The 22,438-nt window shown below is 34.2% G+C and overlaps 2 protein-coding genes, 1 long non-coding RNA gene and 1 pseudogene across 3 annotated transcripts; 2 read left to right on the top strand and 2 right to left on the bottom strand.

The window, feature by feature from the left end:
- The first annotated feature begins 1,449 nt into the window (after positions 1-1,449).
- LOC129888517 (uncharacterized) lies at positions 1,450-2,303 on the top strand (annotated as a pseudogene).
- A 2,325-nt stretch (positions 2,304-4,628) lies between these two features.
- Positions 4,629-5,855, bottom strand: LOC129890769 (zinc finger protein ZAT9-like). The gene has a single exon (XM_055966253.1). The coding sequence runs from the start codon at positions 5,853-5,855 to the stop codon at positions 4,629-4,631; it is 1,227 nt and encodes a 408-aa protein (XP_055822228.1).
- A 1,857-nt stretch (positions 5,856-7,712) lies between these two features.
- Positions 7,713-10,557, bottom strand: LOC129888516 (WAT1-related protein At5g47470). The gene is made up of 8 exons (XM_055963479.1): positions 10,243-10,557; positions 10,079-10,144; positions 9,474-9,590; positions 8,920-9,154; positions 8,652-8,813; positions 8,360-8,511; positions 8,158-8,261; positions 7,713-7,923 (listed from the first exon to the last, which is right to left on the bottom strand). Exons 1-8 carry the CDS (start codon positions 10,449-10,451, stop codon positions 7,874-7,876), a joined length of 1,095 nt encoding a protein of 364 aa, XP_055819454.1. The 5' UTR covers positions 10,452-10,557; the 3' UTR covers positions 7,713-7,873.
- Positions 10,558-17,811: 7,254 nt separating this feature from the next.
- Positions 17,812-18,759, top strand: LOC129888515 (uncharacterized). Its single transcript, XR_008766676.1, has 3 exons — positions 17,812-18,036; positions 18,146-18,218; positions 18,682-18,759. It is a non-coding gene; the product is annotated as an uncharacterized LOC129888515 (long non-coding RNA).
- The last annotated feature ends 3,679 nt before the right edge of the window (positions 18,760-22,438 follow it).

The following is a 22,438-nucleotide window of genomic DNA, read 5'->3' as shown; positions in this document are numbered from 1 at the left end:
AACTCATTATATATTATTACGATACTAATAAGCATATAAATTAGTACTAATACAAAATTAAATGCTTAGACGTTTGATCTTTAATTACTCTTTTTTGATTGAAATAGCTTTGTTTGTGTAATTAATTAATAAAGAGAATTGTTTTTATTTCCTTTTGAATATTTCTATATGTATAATTATGACATAATATTATGATATAATTGAAATATTTCTTAAAAGGACAAAATATCATAACAAAATGCCAAAATTTAAAATATTAAATCAATAATTTTTTAAAAGCATTACACTAATAAGGTCTAAAATTGCGATCCTATCAAATAATTAAAACATTCAGAAACTTATAGCTCAAACAAGTAATACACAAACATTATTGGAGTTTTGTACGATACTCTTAGATAATCCCTTCCTCGTAAACTAGTTTTTGAGATTGAGTTAAGCCTAAAATTATTTTCAATTTATTGGTTTATGTTGGGTCATCAAATTAACAAACTAAAATCAATTTTTTGATATCGCAGGTTTTGATATTATGATATTTAATGTGTATTTTAAGAAAAAAATGATAATAATTGATATGGTATTCAATATTTATAAAGAAATATCAAAATATAAAATACATACTGAAATATATAAATACTTATACAATTTACATGTATCATGTGGTACCATCCAATAGTAAAAATCACACAAATAATTAAATCCCTATTCGTGAACTTTTCTCCCTCTCCAAAGGAACAAAACCATTCGAGAATTTATATATTTATATTTATAGGTTTGATTTAGTTAAAAAAAAAAAAAAAAATTCACATTTTAATATCGTTGTTGAAGAGAGTGTTTTGTAATTTTATTCCAATAATAGAGTAGCAACAACAACAACATACCCAATGAAGTCCTACAAGTGGAGTCTGGAGAATATAGAGTGTACGATAATATAGTTAACAATGAATATAATACAAGATTAAAATAGTATTAACTTTTTCATCAATGAAATATTAGTTGCCAATGAATATTAGCAGCTTTAATATTTTGTAGTGTATTTGTGTCCTTTTAAAATTTTGTTACATTTTAAATAAGAAAAACAAAAGAGGGAAAATAGAAGAAGGAAAAAACTGTTTTTACATTAACTTTGAAGGAATCATATATAAACTTCCAAATTTTATAACACCTTTCAAATTTTAATGAAAGTAAATTTAAAAATAATAATATTACTAATACCTTTTTGATTATGTATGTAAAACCAAATAAGGATATAAAAAAAGATGAATTATTTTTAAATGGAGCAAGTTGTAGTACCAAACAGGTAAATTTTATTTTAAAAAGTCAAATAATTTTATTTTTAAAAAGTGAAATTAAAAATAAGAAATATGATTCTGAGAAGGAATAGATTTTCCTATTTTTAATCAAACTGGGTTTTCGGGTATTTATTATAAATATGGATGGCGTGAATCAGTGATGGCCCGTAAAGAAGAGAAAGCGCAGTCAAGTTTAAACCGATTGATCGCTTGGAAAGAAGAAGAAAAGAAGAAATCGAAAGAACACCGTCGATCTGAACGATGAGATTAATAAGTTGATTAGAGAAAAAATTCATTGGGAGAATAGGATTATTGAACTCGGCGGGCCGAATATTGTTGATGTTCCTAATCCAGGTGGACGTGGTACTGGATATAGATATTTTGGTGCAGCAAAGAAGTTGCCTGGTGTTAGGGAATTGTTCGAGAAACCTCCTCCTCAACGTAAACGTAGATCAATGTACGATTTATATAAGAGGATTGATGCCAGTTACTATGGGTATACAGATGATGAAATATTGGACAATTTGGAGGGACCAGTAGATAAGAAGATGCGGGCTGCAGCTCTGGAAGAAAACATGGAGCTAGTGGAAGAAAAGAGAAACAAAGAATTTGTGGTACACGTTCCATTGCCGGACGAGAAAAAGATCGAAAAGATGGTGGTGCAACAGAAGAAGATGGAGCTTCTGATCAAATCTTGTAGTGAGGGTTTAAAGGAAGAACAAGTGGAAACAAGATGGAGCTTCTGATCAAATCTTGTAGTGAGCCAGGCCTATTTATGAATTCTTATTGCCCTTAACATCTTCAAAATATAAAATTTAAATTGTTTAAGATATGGTGCTTGCTAATTTATTTAATTCATTCTAGAATTTGCGTTATCTAATCCGTTTATCAAATCAATTAGTCTTTCTGTTTGCTTTTTATATTTTTTATATATAGTATTTGTTATTTCTGAGATATCCACTTGATGGTTTCCACTTTGAAGTTTGATGCTATATCTACACTTTTGAACATAAAGCAGCTAAAGATGTTTCTCTATTCGTTATTCTAGTTAAGAGACACTGTTTATGTCAATGATTAAGGCTTATTCTGCTCTAGGCTCTTTCTTGCATTGTAATTTTATCATGTCTATTCTGGTATTGTGGCAAACTGCAGGTCACTCAAATGTGCATAATATTGATCCTTCTTGTGTGCAAGATAGGCTAAAATCTAAGAGCTTTTCTATCATTCTGGCATTAAAGTTAATTTGAAAGGAAGATGATTAAAACTAATAGTTAAATTGCATCTATATTTCTTATAATTGTTCATGAAAAGACTACATATATTTGGGATTCTTATTGTCTAACCCAATTGACTACATTTTTAGGTTTCTGAAAACGTTAGGAATGCTTCCATAATACTCCGATTTTCACAAGTTTGTACTATATCAAAAACGATCTTCACAGATTTAAACAAGTCAAATTTATCTAACATTTCAAAATTTAAGACAGTTTTCTCTCTGAAATGTATTATTTTTCCAACTATTTTGATATTACTCTCTGCTTATATAAAATGAAAATCAAATAACTCAATTTTAGTGCATAGTTGAAACTATCCTAAACAGGATATGAAAAATGGGGGCCAAATATATTTGATGAACATCTATTCCTTCCGAAACAAGTGCCAGAAAAGATAATTTATCTTCTAATCTATTTTTTTGAGAAACAATTTTTGTTCTTATGCTTACCAAGATACTAGTCAGTTTTATAACTCTGTCTCAATTCTTATATCTAATCAAACTCTGTTGTACGAGACAAGATAGGGGGAAGTATATAGGAAACACATCCAGATTTTCCTGACAAGGGACAGAACAAACGTAATGTAGAGAGGATCCGTTTTTTGGGAACCAGGATCTACAGGTTGCTGATTATCACTTTTTTTTTCAGGCCCAATATTGTCCAGCTTGAAGAACTCAGAATCTCTTAAATATGTTATTGTTGATATTCTTCTTCTTCTTCTTTTTTTTTATGACAAGAAAAGCCGCAATCGCTATCTTTTTGGGTGCGGACAGGATAAAACTTCTGCTCTTATGCAATAGCTCGCAAACTATACAGAAATTGTTATTATACTTGTAAAGGAGAAATTTGGCTTAATTGGCCAGCAAGGACAAAAAAAGCATTAAAATTCACAAATAAACACCTTAAGCTAATACTTTTTAGCTAATGTAATTGAAAAATAATTATATCATAGAGCTTCAATTTCAATCGGTGAAACTCCAGAATATTATCATAAAATTTTATGATATAATATAATTAGAAAAAACAACTAAAGCTTTAAAGACAATTAGGGCTCGCTTGATTAGGGAATCAGTTATATCGGAATTAATTATTTAAAGATTTATCTCACCATCAATATGTGGGTAAAAATAATAATTATTATTGTATGTATTAAAATTGTATTATAAGTATATTATAAGTGTCCAAGTGGAAAAAAATGTTATCGCTATAAATGATAAATATTTTGTTAATATAGTATATTTATGTAAGTTCTCCGATTAAAAATATTATGTGTAAAAGGTAAAAGGGGCGACTATAGTATAAATTGATATCCCTAATGAGTTTAGTTGCCTTTAGTTTGTGTTTAGGTTTTGGATCTTCTCTTTTTTTTGTGGAAGAAAAGGAATTTTTTTCTGGATGCTTTAAAGACAATTAAGGCTCAAACAATACCTAATACAGTTCTAGAATAATGAATTTTGGGATAAGTTATCTCGCGATTTTATCTTAATTAAATATGGAATAAATTTAGGGAACTTATATAAATCCTGCTAGTTTAGGAGTTAATTACTTAGATACACTCTAGTTTGCAATATTACTATCTTATCATATTATGAAAAAATCAATTTGATACTAATCTTAGAGGGTTGTTGCTACTATATTAAGGGATTGGAAAAATTACAAATTGCAACTAGTGAAAAATGAATAGACTACTAATTAGTATTATTGCAAATATTTAAACATTGGAACATCCATAATATTTGTCATATAAATTGAGACGGAAGGTATAATTTAAATATTGGAACATCCCACACATATTTATCGAGGCATTTTGTCCCAAAACTATCTTTTAAAATATTGCCAACAGCTAGCAGAAACAAGTTTATTAAAAACCTCAAAAAAGCCTCGCCGAAGTACACGTGCAAATTTTCCTATATATCTATATATGGGTCGTTCGTGATAACTTTTTTGAATTAGTATTATTGCAAATATTTTAAACATGGGAACATCCCATAATATTTGTCATATAAATTGGGAGGGAATGTATAATTTAACTATATTTTATACTGACAAAACAATCACTTCAATACTACCCTTGAAGGGTTGCTAAAATATCAGGAGTTGGACCAATTCCTACTTGTAACCAAGAAGAGCCTCCATCTAAATTCACATCTTTAAGGTTACTCAATTTTGCTTCCTTGGCCTTTCTATTTTCCTCCCTACTCAAAGAATCTTTGCACTTATGATTTTGATTTTGGTTAGTGTCAACTTGTTGGTCTGTCCATAGTTGGAGATGGCTTCTTGGGCCTTCATGTTCAAATGGATTATTATGTAGTTTCAAGCCAACTTCAGCTGGATTGCCTAGTTGTGCTGGAAAATTTAGATCTAGTGGTTGATGAGTGTTTGTAAATAAAGGTACTTGTTCTTGATTGTGATATTGGATTTCACCAAAAGTAGGTATAAAGGTAGTCTCCGGCAAACTCGATGTTAGCCAATGACACCTTTTGTGTCCACCCAAGGCTTGTCCAGATAAAAAGACTCGATGGCAGATTGAGCATTGATGAACCCTCGATCTCTTTCTTGAAAATGATGTTGGAGATTGAGATTGAAAATCGTTAGATTCTTGCTGCAAAATTAAATCACTAGGAGAGATCATTGAGTCTTCATCGATGTCATTATCATCATCGTTGTTGTTGTTATTGTTGTTGTTGTCGTCATCGTTAATATTGTCATCGAGTTTTGCAGCATAACACCCTTTAACTTTCTTGTGACTTGCTCTATGTCCCCCTAAAGCTTGGTGAGAACTAAAAATTTTCTTACATGCCTTACATTGGAACATTCCCTTTTCCACTTCTTTAGCCTTGTTTTTATCCTCCTTCTTGTTGTTATCGGGCAAATCATAAAATTTGTTCGATAACATGACTAAACAATTCGCGAGATCTTCTTCTTCTTCTCTTGAACAATGTTGTTTCTCCTTAACATCGTGATCATAATAATAATACTCCGATTTTTCAACATCTACTAGATCATAATCACTTGTAGATCGATTATTTCCTAACACTAATCGATTAGAATTAGTACGAAGATTATACGAGTGTTTCTGACCCTCCGATTTATCCCTTCTAAAATTATTCATCATATATTTTTGTTCACTAATATTTTCTCCATAGTTTCTATTACTATTATCCCCAACTGCCCCATGAGATCTCATATGCCCACCTAGTGCCCCAGCACTATTAAATCCCCTCTTACATACTCTACAATAAAGTACTACAACACTTGATGATTCATTTTTTTGGCTATTATTGTCCACCATTTTCACTTTTTTTAAAGAATGGGAGTAATGTTTTTGCACTAAAGTACTAAAAGAGAGGTGGTTTAAATAAGGAATTATTAGTTAGTGACAGTAGCAAAGTGAGGGAAGTTTTCCTAGTTTATAGTTGAAGTTAATTGAATGTGGATGAGAGCTAAGAGATAAAAAGAGTTTGTTACAAGTGGAAGGTTTTGTAATTTTGTTTATGTGTGGTTAGGAGAGTATTTCTAATTCTTGTGGTTATAGTGTTAGTGTTTCTTCAGTCAAAATTTACTTACACAAAATTATACATTGTACGTAATAAGGTACTAAAGAAATTTGTAAGGTCATAGTGGACTAATTTACTAGTGTGACCTCATATATATGTATGTATGTACGAACATGTACACTAAAAAAATTAAAAATAATAATTAACATTTAATCATTTAAAGGTAATTATGATTAATTATCCGATAATGAGGATAATTCATACAAAAACTAAATGAGTAAACTCAGTTTGGTGGCTTGAAACAAAAACTTAATGATATGTTGGTGTGGCCTATCAGTGAATAAAGCGAGTGAAAATAAAAAAGATCAAGGTTATTTTTCTATTTATCATTTGTCTGAATATTGGCGGACATAATTATCGCATAATTATTATGTTGATGGGAGGTAGCTAGTACTTGATATTTGATAAAATAATTCATGATATACGTGTAAATTGAACCAAACACCACTATTACCAACAACAACAAAAATTCGTTGTGTGTGGTGAAAAACACTTTTTGAATTTTTGAATTTTCTCATATTTGGTTGGTCAAAATTAATGTATTGAAAAATATTTTCTCTAGAAAAAAATATTCATTAAAAAAAATAAAGACAATGACTTGCCTAATGATATTAAGTACCGAAAACAACTTTCATAAACGACATTTCAAGCTCATGGTCTCCTCCCCACCCCCTAATGGCCCTAACTCCCACTCTTTACCACCCTTGATCCCCAGTCGGCCACTCCACCTGTGTTTTCCTAGATCATACATAAATATTTTTAAGATAATATTTTTTAACTTATTTACCAAACACAAAAATTAAGTAATTAGCCCTCACTTATTAATTTCAAGAAAAATTCTTTCCTTCAAACCAAACACACCCTATTATGAGTCTCATGATATGGTTGTGGTTTAATTTAGAAATTAATTATTAATTAAAGAAAAGTCAAGTGGAAATTTAATTAATAGAAAACATTTACATACGTATGTATACGTCAGTTTATGACGTGGTTGGGAGACTATTTCCAACTCTTCATGTGGTCATAGTATTAGAGTTTTTCAGTCAAATCAACTCACTCAAAATCACATTATTGTACGTAATTATAGTACTTATTAGAGGACTATGTTATACACCAACGGAAAATTAAAACGCAACTCTTGCAAAATTCAAAAGAAAGTAACATTTTAAAGTAATTATAGTAATTACCTATCTTTTAAATTAAATGAACAATACTTCATTCAAAAAGAAAATGAGTATGACAATTGCTATAGTTTAGTGGCTCGGAAAAAAACTTAGGATATGCGGAAGGATGTGAGCTATCGATTAATGAAGTGGGCGAAAATAAGGTCAAAAATATCTATGATAATTTTTTCATTTATCATTTGTCTATGCACAAAGTTATCTGGTATTTGTAGTTATAGGAGGTAGCAACCATTCATGAATTAGTCAATATGCGTGTAAGTTGGATCGAACATAAATATATAATATTTTAGATCCACTTTTTGTAATAATGTACCATCCTCTTGAAATCCTAAATACGCCTCTTGAGTCTATATATAAAATCTAAAAGCAGAAAATGCTTAATGGGAATTCTTAAACCAAAAACCCAAAGAAGGAACAAACAATATGTCCTAAATTTCCCAGATGTTATATATAAGTTTTTACAAAAAAAATAAAATCATTTGCATACAAGAACAGGGGCTTAGTGCCAGACATACATCAATATCATTTCGATTCCCATGCATATTCCGTCATGCTTACTATAACAATAACTATACTTCATTCCCATACAAGTTGGGGTCGGCTATATTCCGTCGTGCTACTGCAAAAATAAAAGACATTACTAGGATTTGAATTTGCTATATATTTCAAACTTGAACTATCATAAAACTTTCTATACAAACAAACAAGCTCGCTGGCTGGCTCTTTTTCTAACTTGGTTTCTAATTGTGTATATATATTATATATATATATACAAACTAATTAATCTACATAATACAAACGAAAAATAAGAAGAAAATTCAATTTAAAAGAGGCTTCTCCACATCGTACTCACTTTCTGATGAAGAATTCGTCATGTTATTATTTAGAAATCCTTCTTTCCTTTTTGCCCATAGCACGAAATATAAACCCGTAAACATCAAAAACATACCAGCAAGACTGCAGGAAAAAAAAAGTTTTTAATCATTTTTTAAAATTAAATTTGATGAAATTGAAGAAGAAAAAACAGAGAAAAATGTATAAGGTGTTTAATTTACCTTCCTGTAGTAATTGTGTCCCTTAAAGTAACAGCAGAAAGAACCACAGTTAACAGAGTTCCAACAGGGCTAAATACAGAGACCAAAACTGGCCCTCTTTTCTTCATTGCCCAATTATTGAAACTTACACATGCTCCACTAACTATACCTGCCTATTATAAACCACAAACAATAGACAATGTGAAGAAAAAAAAATCGACCATCTAACTTATATACGTTGACAGTATAAATATCTTAAAGTGTCTATCTGATGATTTGTGTGACTTATTTGTTGAGGGATTGATGAATTTACCAATAATGAGTAGCCAATTAAGTCGCGAATGCTTAAGAGGGGCAATCCAATTTCCAAGGATCCGTGTTGTATCAATTGTACAATTCCAGTTAATATCATGCCTATAAGTGATGTTATAGCACATAAAGAGATTGGTGCTGGAAAATCTCCTAGTGTTGCTGCCTGCAAATTGAAAAAATTGATCATCTCTTCACGAAAGACGAATTAAGCTAGTAAAATTGCTTAGTAATCTTCTCTGTATCGTTCCAGTTTGTGAACCCATGTGTACCTGTAAGACTATATTGCTCGATAACACGAGTATAGCTGCCATGAGATACAATGAACCTTTGATCTTCTCTGAGTCGAAAAAGTTGTATTTGTGATTAGGAGGTGAAGATGGCAAATCTCTTTGGGTATTTGTGGTATTTTGCATTAGGCTCATAAGTATAGCCCCTGTAACACACATTAATGTCCCTGCAATTTTAGTTCTGCTGTATTTGCATCTTAGCTCAACTTTCTCTAATCTGCACATAAAAATCAGGCTGAGATTAATATAATGTACGGAATGAGAACAATAACGCCTCAACCTCAAGAAAATTGGGATCAGCTATATAAAGTTTGTCACAGCCTAAGCCTGGGTGAGCGGACAAAAACCTTATGACATTTATTTGACATCTACATCCCGACCAGTGATATAACGACAAGTGGATAACTGAACCAGTGATATAACAAGTGGATAATTTGTTGTTAAATTAACGATAGACTTTTGTTGTTTAACAACATAATTTATCCGTCACTAATTTTTGCATGCAATGCAAAAAGAGAAATTGGAAGGTGAAATACCCAAAAGCCCAAGCAATGAGAAAGATGAGTCCTGGTGCAAGATTTGGCATAGCCGTTGCCATTGAAGGTGAAGTAAATTTGATTCCCTCCATGAACAAAGATTGGAATAATGTGACCCTGACAAACAAACAATAAGAATTTGATGAGCTAATAGGATTTAGCCAACGCTTAATACTTCGAACGAAAAAGGGTCAATAACTATGTTATTCGGACTCTCTAAAAATGAAGTTAATCCACCAAAAATGCAATGGATGATCCAACAAACGGACACACAACCGAAATCATTTTTAAAGAGTCAAAGCAACATAGATCAAAAATACCTAATTTTACCTCATTATACATTGTTTGCCCCTTGACCTCTAACTTGAAGCATAACGGAAGATAAAATTAAGCTTAACTTCAAATTAAAGTACTAAACTAACTTAAATTTTCATTAGATACAAATGATTTTCATTTCCCATCAATGCTCCTTGCTATTGAAGATAAATAAATTATTTTTTTTTTTAAAAAAAAAGGAACAAAGAGGAGGAAAAAGGTAAATAAATTGTTTTTTTTAAAAAAAAAAAGAAGGAACAAAGAGGAGGAAAAGAAGAAAAATGACTTACCCTCCAAAAGAAATTAGAAATAGTTGAATCAATAACTTTAAACTCATTTGCCTGGGCCATTGACTCCTGTATGCAACATTAATAAGCAAAACTTTTAATGAAATTAAACTCGTTTCCAATAAATTAATATATTAATTAATGAAATAAAAAGAGCTAATTAGTACCTTTCAAACATGAAAGAAAAGGGACAAAGGATGAGAAAAGTGGCCAATGAAGACAAAATAATGAGAGATGAAGGCTTGAAACCTAACAACATAAGATAACTAGAAACCACTGAATTTCCTGCATACATGAATTGTACCCCTATTAATCCTCCTATTATTGCAAAATCTTCTATAATTTCCTTTTTTCTACTTGAAGATCCCATAATCATATTTTCTCTTTTGTAACAAAGAAGAAATTTTCGATATCCGTCTGGCTTAATTTGTCCTTCTTTGTCTTTCTTCACAAAGAAATTTCAATATCCCTCTCTAGCTTAATTTGTCCCTTTTTTGTTTATCTTTATTCAATAGAAATTTCGATATATATCCCTCTCTGGCTCAATTTGTCCTTCTTTGTCTTTTTTCACAAGGAAATTTCGATACCTCTGGCTTAATTTGTCCTTCTTTTACTTTGTTCACAAAGGAATACCAATTTCTCTAGCTTAATTTGTCCTTCTTTTCCTTTGTTCACAAAGGAATCCCAATTTCTCTAGCTTGATTATATTTGTCCTTCTTTGTTTCTAGAACAAATTCCGACTCCTCTGGCTTAATTTTTCCTTCTTTGTCATTGTTTCCAAAGAAATTCCGACCTCTTTGGCTTAATTTGTCCTTCTTCAAAAGAAAATCTTGATACCTCTGGCTTAATTTCTCCTTCTTTGTTCCTTTACCTAAGCATGCATGCATGAAAAATAAAAATAAAAAAAGGCTACACTTTCTTTCTTTTTCTTTCTTACTTTCTTCAACTATTTTTCCTAAATAGTTAATTAGTATCTCCTTTAATTTCTGCCTTTCTTTTCTTCTTCAATCGACACTCAAAGATTTTTTTTTTCTATGATCTACCTATCAAGGTTCTTATCAAAGAGATTTAATAGTGATAGGGAACAATAATAATATTTGATATGACATCTTTCTTTTTTAAAAAAAAAAAAAATCATTCCACCACATTTCTTTTCCTCATTATGGTACTTACTATCTTTATTTCCCTTCATATATTTGTGGTGATAAACTTTTTCTATAGTGCTTGTAATTTGGTCCTGCCAAATCCTTTGGCTATTGATGTCTCAAATATCAAACGAATTGTTTTTCAAGATATATATTATTGCGATAGTTATTATTAGAGGCTGAGTCAAGTAGGTGGAAGTCTGGAGGGATTCATATAAATCTCTTTCGATGAAATAAATTACATTATATATACAAAATTAAAATTATATTTTATTATATAAATAGTAAATGTTGAATTCCCTTGATTTTTTCTATTGTTCTTCTTTATAATTTGAACCTCCATTATTATAAAATCTTGGCTCTATTACTGGTTATTATAAATTCGTTCGTATATCAATCCTTGTGATTTACGACTAGTACATTTAAGTACTTTCAATGAATTAAAATATGTGTTACTGGTTTCTTTATATAGGAACCATCTTATTTTTAGACAATTTTTTGAACTATATTATATATCCTCAAATATGGAATAAAAGTTAAAAATAAAAATAAAATAGAACTTTTTTTACTTTATCTCTATGATGTTTGTTTTATTATTGCTTGTTATTACTGTTGGGTTTAATTGATAGGTTGAATGGGAAATTGAGGGAAAAAGAAGTGGAGAGGAAATGATATGTTCTCTCTTATTTTATTAAATAAGCTTTGGTCCCACATAGGTGGTGGAAATGAAAAGTCTCCTATTTAAAAATAGAAGCACTCCTTCATGTTGCTAAAGGGTCAAGAAGAGGGTCTCCCCTCGCGCCGTCGTCGTCGTCGCTCGCTCGGCTCGGCTTCGGCTTCGGCTTCGGCTTCGGATTGATATGATTGATTGATAATCTTTTTGGACCAAATTTTTCTTTAAATTTTTAATTAATTAATATTATTTATTTAATTAATTAATTAAGTGGAAAAAAATCCTGACCCGCGACCCGCGACCCGTTTCTTCCCTTTTTTCCAACGGATTTTTGAATGGTTGCAACCTTGTCCGAAAAGTTGCAAACCTTCTCAACAGGCAAACCTTTTCCCAACAGGTGCCTTTTCTGAAAAGGTATCAACAGTCTATATATATCTGTAAAATCTTCAGAATGTTCCATACGAAATTCTGAACATACCATCTTCTTCTTCTTCTTTCTGCACTTCCTAAAATCGTGTGATATACATCCTTCAAGTGGTTCGCTGTCATCAAAGATTTGCAGTACCTCTACTTTGGTGAGTAATCGTTCTATCCTGGGAGGAAAGATTCCAAAAACCTCGGGTACTTTGAGGGGAATAATTTCCTTAAGGACACACTGTGCACTCAGTGGGCTCGATTCTGTTTCTGCATTAATATTTTCAGATTCTGTTTTTTATTATTTTCAGAAGTTTCTGTTACTATTTAATATTTTCCAATACAGTTTACTAACAATCTTAAGGAAATTATATTATTATTGTTTTCTAACCAAACTGTATTCTGTCTTTGGAGACTAAAACCTGTGTGGTTTTCTACTCCGTATGAAATAAATATTCTGATTTGAAGAGTATAAAAACTTCATTGGAATATTAAAGTTCATACTTGTACAACGATTTGAAGAATATAAAAACTTCGTCGTTGTTTTTGTAAAAGGTCTGATATTCTGAAATATTAAGACAGTTTGTCTATTTTGACAGTGAAAAGAAATGACAAGTGATACTGCTACTACTTCTGCGACTGTTGCTGCAACAAACCGCACTTCTGTGCCACCGGCAGAAAAACCAAGAAAATTTTCTGGAGCCAACTTCAAAGGATGGCAGCAAAGGGTGTTCTTTTGGCTTACCACTCTTGGTATGCAGAAGTTCACTAATGAAGACCCTCCTGTGCCCGCTGCTGATATGCCGGCCAATGAAAAGTTTATGATTACTGAGGCATGGACACAGGCAGATTTTCTATGCAAGGGTTATATCCTAAGTGCTTTGGATGATGATTTGTATAATGTCTATAGTGCTATAAAAACTTCTAAAGAATTGTGGGATGCACTTGAGAAGAAGTACAAGACTGAAGACGCATGCTTGAAAAAGTTTGTGGTTGCTAAGTTCCTAGACTATAAAATGATAGATAGCAGGACTGTTGGAACCCAGGTTCAAGAACTGCAACTTATTTTTCATGACCTTATTGCTGAAGGCATGGTAGTTAATGAAGCGTTTCAAGTGGTTGCGATGATAGAAAAGTTGCCTCTTTCGTGGAGAGATTTCAAAAATTATCTAAAGCACAAGCGTAAGGAAATGAAGTTGGAAGATCTTGTGATTCGTCTCAAGATTGAGGAAGATAACAAAACAGCAGAAAAGAAGTTGCGTGGAAATTCAGCAATTATGGGAGCGAACATCGTTGAAGATGCTGCTCCAAAGAATAAGAAAAGGAAGCAACCTTTTGGAAAGAATCAGGAGCAGAACAAGAAAAAGTTCAAGGGCAATTGTTATAATTGTGGGAAAGTTGGACACAAAGCTCCAGATTGTCGTCTTCCGAAAAAGGACAAGAGAAAGGGACAAGCCAATATGGTGGAAAATAAAGAAGCTATTGATGATCTGTGTGCAATGCTATCAGAATGCAACCTAGTAGGTAATCCCAAAGAATGGTGGCTTGATTCAGGAGCTACTTCGCATGTGTGTGCAGTCCGAGAAGCATTCTCTACTTATTCCCCTGCAGCACCTGATGCGACGATCTATATGGGAAATTCTGCAACTGCAAAGATTGAAGGATATGGGAGAGTATTTCTGAAAATGACATCCGGCAAGGTGGTGACGCTGAACAAGGTGTATCATGTTCCAGAAATGCGAAAGAATTTGGTGTCTGCCGGCCTTCTTATCAAGAATGGATTCAAGTGTGTTCTAGTTTCAGACAAAGTAGTTGTCAGTAAGAATGAAATGTATCTAGGAAAAGGCTACCTCACTGAGGGTCTTTTCAAACTAAATGTAATGGTTGTTGATGATAATAAAGTTCAAGCTTCTTCTTACTTACTTGAGTCAAATAATTTATGGCATTCACGTTTAGGACATGTCAATCATAAAACCTTGCGAAAACTGATTAATTTAAATATATTGCCTAACTTTGATTGCAATAAATCAAAATGTCAAGTATGTGTTGAATCTAAGTATGCTAAGCATCCTTATAAATCTATTGAACGGAATTCTAGTCCCTTAGAATTGATTCACACAGACATTTGTGATATGAAGTCTACACCAACTCGTGGTGGAAAGAAGTATTTTATAACTTTTATTGATGATTGCACTCGATATTGTTATGTATATTTGCTTAATAGTAAGGATGAAGCAATTGATGCATTTAAGCAATACAAGAACGAAGTAGAAAATCAATTGAATAAAAAGATAAAAATGATTAGAAGTGATAGGGGTGGAGAATACGAATCTCCTTTTGAAAAGATATGTTTAGAATATGGAATTATTCATCAAACTACTGCCCCCTACACACCTCAATCAAATGGTGTTGCTGAAAGGAAAAACCGAACATTAAAAGAAATGATGAATGCTTTATTAATAAGTTCCGGTTTACCGCAGAACTTGTGGGGGGAAGCTATCCTTACAGCTAATCGAATACTCAACAGAGTACCCCACAGCAAAACACAAACTATTCCATATGAACTATGGAAAGGAAGAAAACCCAACTTGAAATACTTTAAAGTGTGGGGGTGTTTAGCAAAGGTCCAAGTTCCTTTGCCCAAAAGGGTAAAAATCGGACCAAAGACCGTGGATTGTGTTTTTATTGGCTATGCTACAAACAACAAAGCTTGTCGATTTTTGGTTCATAAATCGGACAATCCTGAAATTAATGTTAATACGGTAATTGAATCAGATAATGCTGAATTTTTTGAAAATATTTATCCGTATAAAACTAAAAGTGAATCCTCAAGTGAAAGATCTAAACGACCAAGAGAAGTTCAAAAGGAAAGTAAACCATCCGAAGAGGATCCAAGGCGTAGCAAACGTCAAAAGATATCTACTTCCTTTGGACCAGATTTTGTGACATTCTTGCTTGAAAATGAGCCTCAAACATTTAAAGCTGCAATGTCTTCTTCTGATTCAGCATTTTGGAAAGAGGCAATCAATAGTGAGATTCAATCAATTTTGAATAACCATACATGGGAATTGGTTGATCTTCCTCCTGGAAATAAACCTTTAGGATCAAAATGGATATTTAAAAGGAAAATGAAAGCTGATGGCACTATTGATAAATATAAGGCAAGACTTGTGGTCAAAGGTTATAGACAAAAAGAAGGTCTTGATTACTTTGACACATACTCGCCGGTAACAAGAATAACATCTATTCGGGTGTTAGTGGCACTTGCAGCTGTATATGGTCTTGAAATTCATCAAATGGATGTTAAGACGGCTTTCTTAAATGGAGAATTGGAGGAAGAAATTTACATGGAACAACCTGAGGGTTTCATAGTTCCAGGTAAAGAAAGGAAAGTGTGCAAACTTGTTAAGTCACTTTATGGACTTAAACAAGCACCTAAACAATGGCATGCAAAATTTGACCAAACAATGTTGGCAAATGGATTTAAGATTAATGAGTGTGACAAATGTGTTTACATTAAAAATACTCCAAATCATGAAGTCATTGTTTGTTTATATGTTGATGACATGTTGATAATGAGCAAAGACATTGCCAATATAAATGCTACGAAGCGTATGCTTGCTAGCAAATTTGACATGAAAGACTTAGGGGTTGCTGACTTAATCTTAGGAATTAGGATCCATAAAACTCCACAAGGTCTAGCATTATCACAATCACATTATATTGAAAATATACTTGATAAGTTTAAATATTTAAATTTCAATGTTGCAAAAACTCCAATTGATGTAAGTTTTGCACTTCAAAAGAACGAAGGTAAAAGTGACTCACAATTGGACTATGCACGAGTTTTGGGAAGTTTGATGTATATTATGAATTGTACACGACCAGATATAGCATGTTCTATTAGCAAGTTGAGTCGATTCACGAATAATCCTAATCAAACTCATTGGATGGCAATGAAACGAGTCTTGGGGTATTTGAAACACACCCAAAACTATGCTTTGCATTATAATAAATATCCCTCAGTAATTGAGGGATATAGTGATGCAAACTGGATCACCGGATCATCTGAAGTTAAATCCACAAGTGGATATGTTTTCACCGTTGGTGGAGGAGCAGTGTCTTGGAAATCATCAAAACAGACATGCATCGCCCGCTCTACAATGGAGTCTGAATTTATAGCTTTAGACAAGGCTGGTGAAGAAGCTGAATGGCTTCGAAATTTTTTGGAAGATATTCCATTTTGGCCCAAACCTTTGGCACCCATATGTATACATTGTGATAGCCAAGCGGCAATAGGGAGGGCAGGAAATGTTATGTATAATGGAAAATCGCGTCACATTCGACGGCGACACAATACTGTTAGACAACTACTCTCTAGTGATGTTATCACTATTGACTACGTAAAGTCAAGAGATAATATATCGGATCCACTAACAAAAGGCTTATCTAGAGAGGCTGTTGAAAGATCATCGAGGGGAATGGGGTTAAGGCCTAGGACAAGTCAACATGGCGGTAACTCTACCTAGTAGACTGGAGATCCCAAGAACTAGTGTAATGACCCTCAAGGTCATTTTTGGAATTTTTGTAAAATGACCATTTTACCTCTCCCTTTAGATGCCCCGAGTCATTTCTAATTGTTATCGGGTGTTGATTTTTAGAAAATCCTATGAAAAGTTAAGTCCTTGGAAATTTTGAGTTTCATAAGCTTTAAGTGTTAAAAAGTGGTATTTGGGGTCAATCGCAGCTACAGATCTCGGAACGGAATTCCGTCGATTCCAGCAGCTCTGAAATGTCGAAATTGGGTTAGGAGACTTTACGGAATCAGTTTTGGAGCTGTAACGAAGATTTGAGGCCTTGAGTTGAGAATTTGAGCAACTTTAAGCCAAGGTTTGACTTTGGTCAACTTTTGGAGTTTCGATGCTCGGAATGGAATTCCGACAACTCCGTTGGATTCAGGAGATGGTTTTTGGTCTAGAAGAAGTGTTGGTTGAATTTTTAGAGGTCCCGAGTCAATTTTGGTATTTTAAAGGCCTAAATTAGTTTAGTTGCGACTTTTTGAGTTTTGGGCTAACGAAATCTCGAATTCAAATTCTGATGGTTCCATCAGCTCCGGAATGACCAAATTAGGCTAATAGCACTGTTGGAATAACTATCGAGTCAATTGATACGAGTTTGGGGCTATTTGGCGCTTTTAACTTTGAAACTTAGCCTATAGTTGACTTTGGTCAACATTCTTGGAAAATGCGCTCGAATAAAAATTCTGACAGCGCGGTTAGTTCCGGAATGTTGATTTTAGTCTAGAATGACCCTTCGTTCGCCTTTTGAGACTTTCGGACTAATATCGAGGCCCGCTATGAAATATGACTTAAAATGACTCTTGGATGTGGGACCCACTTTTTATTATAATAACCTCGTATGAGAATTCTGAATGCGCCATTGAGTCCGAAATATCGAATTTAGTAGGGTAGCATATCTGGTTTATTTTTATCGGATTCCGAACGAATTTCGAGGGTCCATTCGGAGACTTTAAATAATGGAAAACCAGAAAAATCTGGTGCAATAGTGCAGATTTTGCACCAGATTTTCAGATTTTTCTCCTCAACTTTGAACCCTCATTTCTTGAGTTCTAGAGCTCCAAATTGGGTGATTCAAAAGGCAAAATTGTGAGGTTTTTCGTGGAGAACGCATTGGAGAGATTGAAAACTAATTTGGAGCATTCGATTCAGGTAAAAATCGTGATATTATTTGCAGCAGTGTCCATTTCCGGAATGGATTTTTGAAGAACTTTGACAAGTTATTTCTTGACCAATATAAATCCGATTTGGGCGATTCCAGAGGCTATCTTGCGTGGAAATTTAAGGAGAACATCGTGGAAGTTTCAGAATCTGTTTTTGGCACGTCGTTCGAGGTAATAAATTGATTTTTAGCTGCAGATTTAGTGATTTTAGGAATGAAATTTTATTGAATTTTGAAAGAGTGTATCTTGGTCAATATAACTCCGTTTTGAGTGATTCTTGAGGCTAGATTGTGGGGTTTTTCACAAGGATCATCATAGTGCAATTTGTTTGGGTTGAAAGAGTCTCGTATTTCCAGAATTTACTGATTTTGATGCTGCCATTTTTAGTCCTTTAGTCCGAATTTATGAGTTTTGGTTGTTTGATCATCTTGCGTAATTTCCCACCCCGAATTGTGTTATAAATCTGATTTGTGAGCTTGGGGTGACGTTTAGAACCTGTTTTAGGGGTCAAATCTGGAATTTCGTATGTGGGTCCCATAATTCCCGTTTTCGACCCAAAAATTGGTTCATTTCCAAAAATTATGAAATTAGTGTCTAAACGACCGTATCGACGTTGTGGTTCTATTTTTGACAGTTTGGCAGCGTTCCGAGGTCGTTCGAAAGGGAAAAGCTCCAGCACAGTGATTTGAAGCTCGCGTGTTTAGCCTACAGGTAGGCTACGGTTTACCTTTCTTTAGATTGAGTTGGAATATGTGAAAGCATGTTGAAATAGTTGAGATTTTGGTTGGGTAGTTTAATTGTATATCTCAGGTGTTAGAAATCATGTTTTAGGCTTGTTATCGGGTTTTTCGGATATTTAGAAGCAGATGTATCTTGTCGTTATTTGTTAGTATTATAAGGAGAGTTGAATGAGCATGTTGTTGATACTGTGGAGTATGTTGGCCTTAGTATAGGTGTTAGAAATCATGCTTTAGGCTTGTTATCAGGTTTTTCAGGTATTTAGAAGCATGTGTATCTTATCGTTATTTGTTAGAATTATAAGGAGAGTTGAATGAGCATGTTGTTGATACTGTGGAGTATGTTGGCCTTAGTATAGGTGTTAGAAATCATGCTTTAGGCTTGTTATCAGTTTTTTTCAGGTATTTAGAAGCATGTGTATCTTATCGTTATTTGTTAGTATTATAAGGAGAGTTGAATGAGCATGTTGTTGATACTGTGGAGTATGTTGGCCTTAGTATAGGATGTAAACTTGCTTTATATGCCCAGCGTCGCTCCGGTGGACTTAGATCCCTGTAGAATGGTGTAGCGGGCTAGTGCCTAGTAGTTGGCCTTAGCTAGGCGATACCCTTGCTCTTAATAACACTCCCACCCATAACTCGGTATAGTCATAACTTTTGAGATGCGTTGGCAATACTAGAATTCATGATCATTTGGCTTCGGCTCCGGTTCAAGTTTTGGCGGCATATCAGTTGACACATTGTGGAGGAAATTCTCGGTACTGTTGTTGATTAGTTGGAAAGGATATATTCGAAACCATGGGATAAATTATCTATGAGCATCCGGGTACCCAGTCCCGGCCTCCGTTCTGAATTATCGGGGAGCATCCGGGTACTCAGTCCCGGCCTCCGCCGACTTGCTAGTATGACGAGCATCCGGGTATCCAGTCCTGGCCTCGATCATATCGATGTATTACGGTGAGCATCCGGGTATACAGTCCCGGCCTCGACCGCACCGATGTATTACGACGAGCATCCGGGTATCCAGTCCCGCACTTATGTATTATGGCAAGCATACGGGTACCCAGTCCCGGCCTTGGCCACTTTGAATATTCGGGCGAGCATCTGGGTCCCAGTCCCGGCCTCGACCCCTAAGTCACCCCTAGATCAATTGACTCTTGGAGATTCTGGGTTTTGGAAATGATACAGTACTTCGGTTCCTGACATCGCATATTCTTGGTTCCTAGCCTTGGTAGTTGTAGCTATTCTGTGTACTCGGCGAACTTATGGGGGTTCGTTCGAGTTTTTATTTAACTTGCGTACGAGTGTCCCGGCTGGGCTTATGGGGGCCCGGTTGGGTATAGTTAGTTGTAGCTCTCGTAGATAGTACTCTTTTCACTTTAGATGCTTATGTTGATTCCTATTTAGTCTTATTCCTCTTTTTCATATTGTTTTCACCTTTTCTGCTCAGTCGGCCTATGATGCCTACTGGGTACCTGTTGTCTTGGTACTCATACTACACTCTGCATCTACTTTCGTGATGCAGGACCGAGCACCAGCTACTGTCACGAATAGATCGATCTTGTTGAAGTCAGATTCGGAGACTAGGGTGATAACTTGGCGTTTTTGGATCACTTTTGTCTCCTTCAGAATGGATGGCCCGTCTTTTGCCTTCTGAGACTAGCCAGTTGTTTTATATCTTTTTGGTCCACTTTCGGGACTTGTACTCATATTTTATTTTGTAGCAGCTCTGTACTTGTGACTTCCAGGTTCTGGGAGGGATCTTTAGTTGTTTAAAACATGTTTTGGTTTACTTCCGCTTATTCATTCTGTTTACTTTTATAATTCAATGCTCTTATATAGTTTTTGCCTTCAAACACATTACTTGAAGTTCTGGGTTGACGGGTTGGCTTACCTACTAGAGGGTTATAGTAGGTGCCATCATGACCTGATGAAAAGTGGGTCGTGACAACTAGGTTCAAAGAGATCAAACAAAGTTATGATTGACGGTTCAACATTGTCAAATAACTCAACCCATTCTCGTGATGATGACAATGTTCAGAAACAAAGGATAAAACCTTAAGGCTTTTAATGAGTTAATAAAACTTTAAAGGTTTTTTAATGATTATCTAAATCTGACGGAAAATAACTAGATAGTGTGTCTATAGGACTACACGTTTAGAAATCACCTATGTGAATGTGAAGTATAAGCCGCTTCAAGGGGAATGACAGTAAAGGCCCATTCTCTATGCATTCACGAAACCAGGCGGTGTTCATGGCTGAAACGAACACAACCGTGAGAACCATAGATGGTTGATGATTGATTGTGTGACTTATGTTGTCTAGTTATACAACAAAGTTCGACGGTTCAAAGATATCGCATCTACCGATTGATCGAGTATATCCTATATAAGTTCACTATGGAAAGTTCAAAGGGAAACCTACTTATCCAGATGCAATTAATCTTCGCTTGTATATCACACACTTATCCGTGCATTCCTTTATCTTGTAGACATTCCCTATTCATGTGGGGGATTGTTGGGTTTAATTGATAGGTTGAATGGGAAATTGAGGGAAAAAGAAGTGGAGAGGAAATGATATGTTCTCTCTTATTTTATTAAATAAGCTTTGGTCCCACATAGGTGGTAGAAATGAAAAGTCTCCTATTTAAAAATAGAAGCACTCCTTCATGTTGCTAAAGGGTCAAGAAGAGGGTCTCCCCTCGCGCATCGTCGTCGTCGCTCGCTCGGCTCGGCTCGGCTTCGGCTTCGGCTACGGCTACGGCTACGGCTTCGGCTTCGGCTTCGGCTTCGGCTTCGGCTTCGGATTCGGATTCGGATTCGGATTTGGATTTGGATTTGGATTTGGATTTGGATTTGGTCAATTGATATGATTGATTGATAATCTTTTTGGACCAAATTTTTCTTTAAATTTTTAATTAATTAATATTATTTATTTAATTAATTAATTAAGTGGAAAAAAATCCTGACCCGCGACCCGCGACCCGTTTCTTCCCGGATTAATTTAAAATTTCCCTCCGTTTTTTCCAACGGATTTTTGAATGGTTGCAACCTTGTCCGAAAAGTTGCAAACCTTCTCAACAGGCAAACCTTTTCCCAACAGGTGCCTTTTCTGAAAAGGTATTAACAGTCTATATATATCTGTAAAATCTTCAGAATGTTCCATACGAAATTCTGAACATACCATCTTCTTATTCTTCTTTCTGCACTTCCTAAAATCGTGTGATATACATCCTTCAAGTGGTTCGCTGTCATCAAAGATTTGCAGTACCTCTACTTTGGTGAGTAATCGTTCTATCCTGGGAGGAAAGATTCCAAAAACCTCGGGTACTTTGAGGGGAATAATTTCCTTAAGGACACACTGTGCACTCAGTGGGCTCGATTCTGTTTCTGCATTAATATTTTCAGATTCTGTTTTTTATTATTTTCAGAAGTTTCTGTTACTGTTTAATATTTTCCAATACAGTTTACTAACAATTACGGTCTCTTTTTCACCTGTCCATGAGCCTAAAATTTATCAGAAACAACCTCCTTTCATCAAAAAATAGAAATAAAATTAGCGTGCACATTATTATTCTCTGGCCCTTATTTGTAAGATTATGGTTTGTTGTTATTATTTACGTATGTTCGTTTAGTAATTTTGTGGAGCTATAAG

This window comes from Solanum dulcamara, chromosome 5 (genome assembly GCF_947179165.1).
Source record: "Solanum dulcamara chromosome 5, daSolDulc1.2, whole genome shotgun sequence".
NCBI lineage: Eukaryota > Viridiplantae > Streptophyta > Magnoliopsida > Solanales > Solanaceae > Solanum > Solanum dulcamara.
The sequence above is the reverse complement of the archived record's forward strand: the minus strand, read 5'-3'. Positions and strand labels throughout refer to the sequence as shown.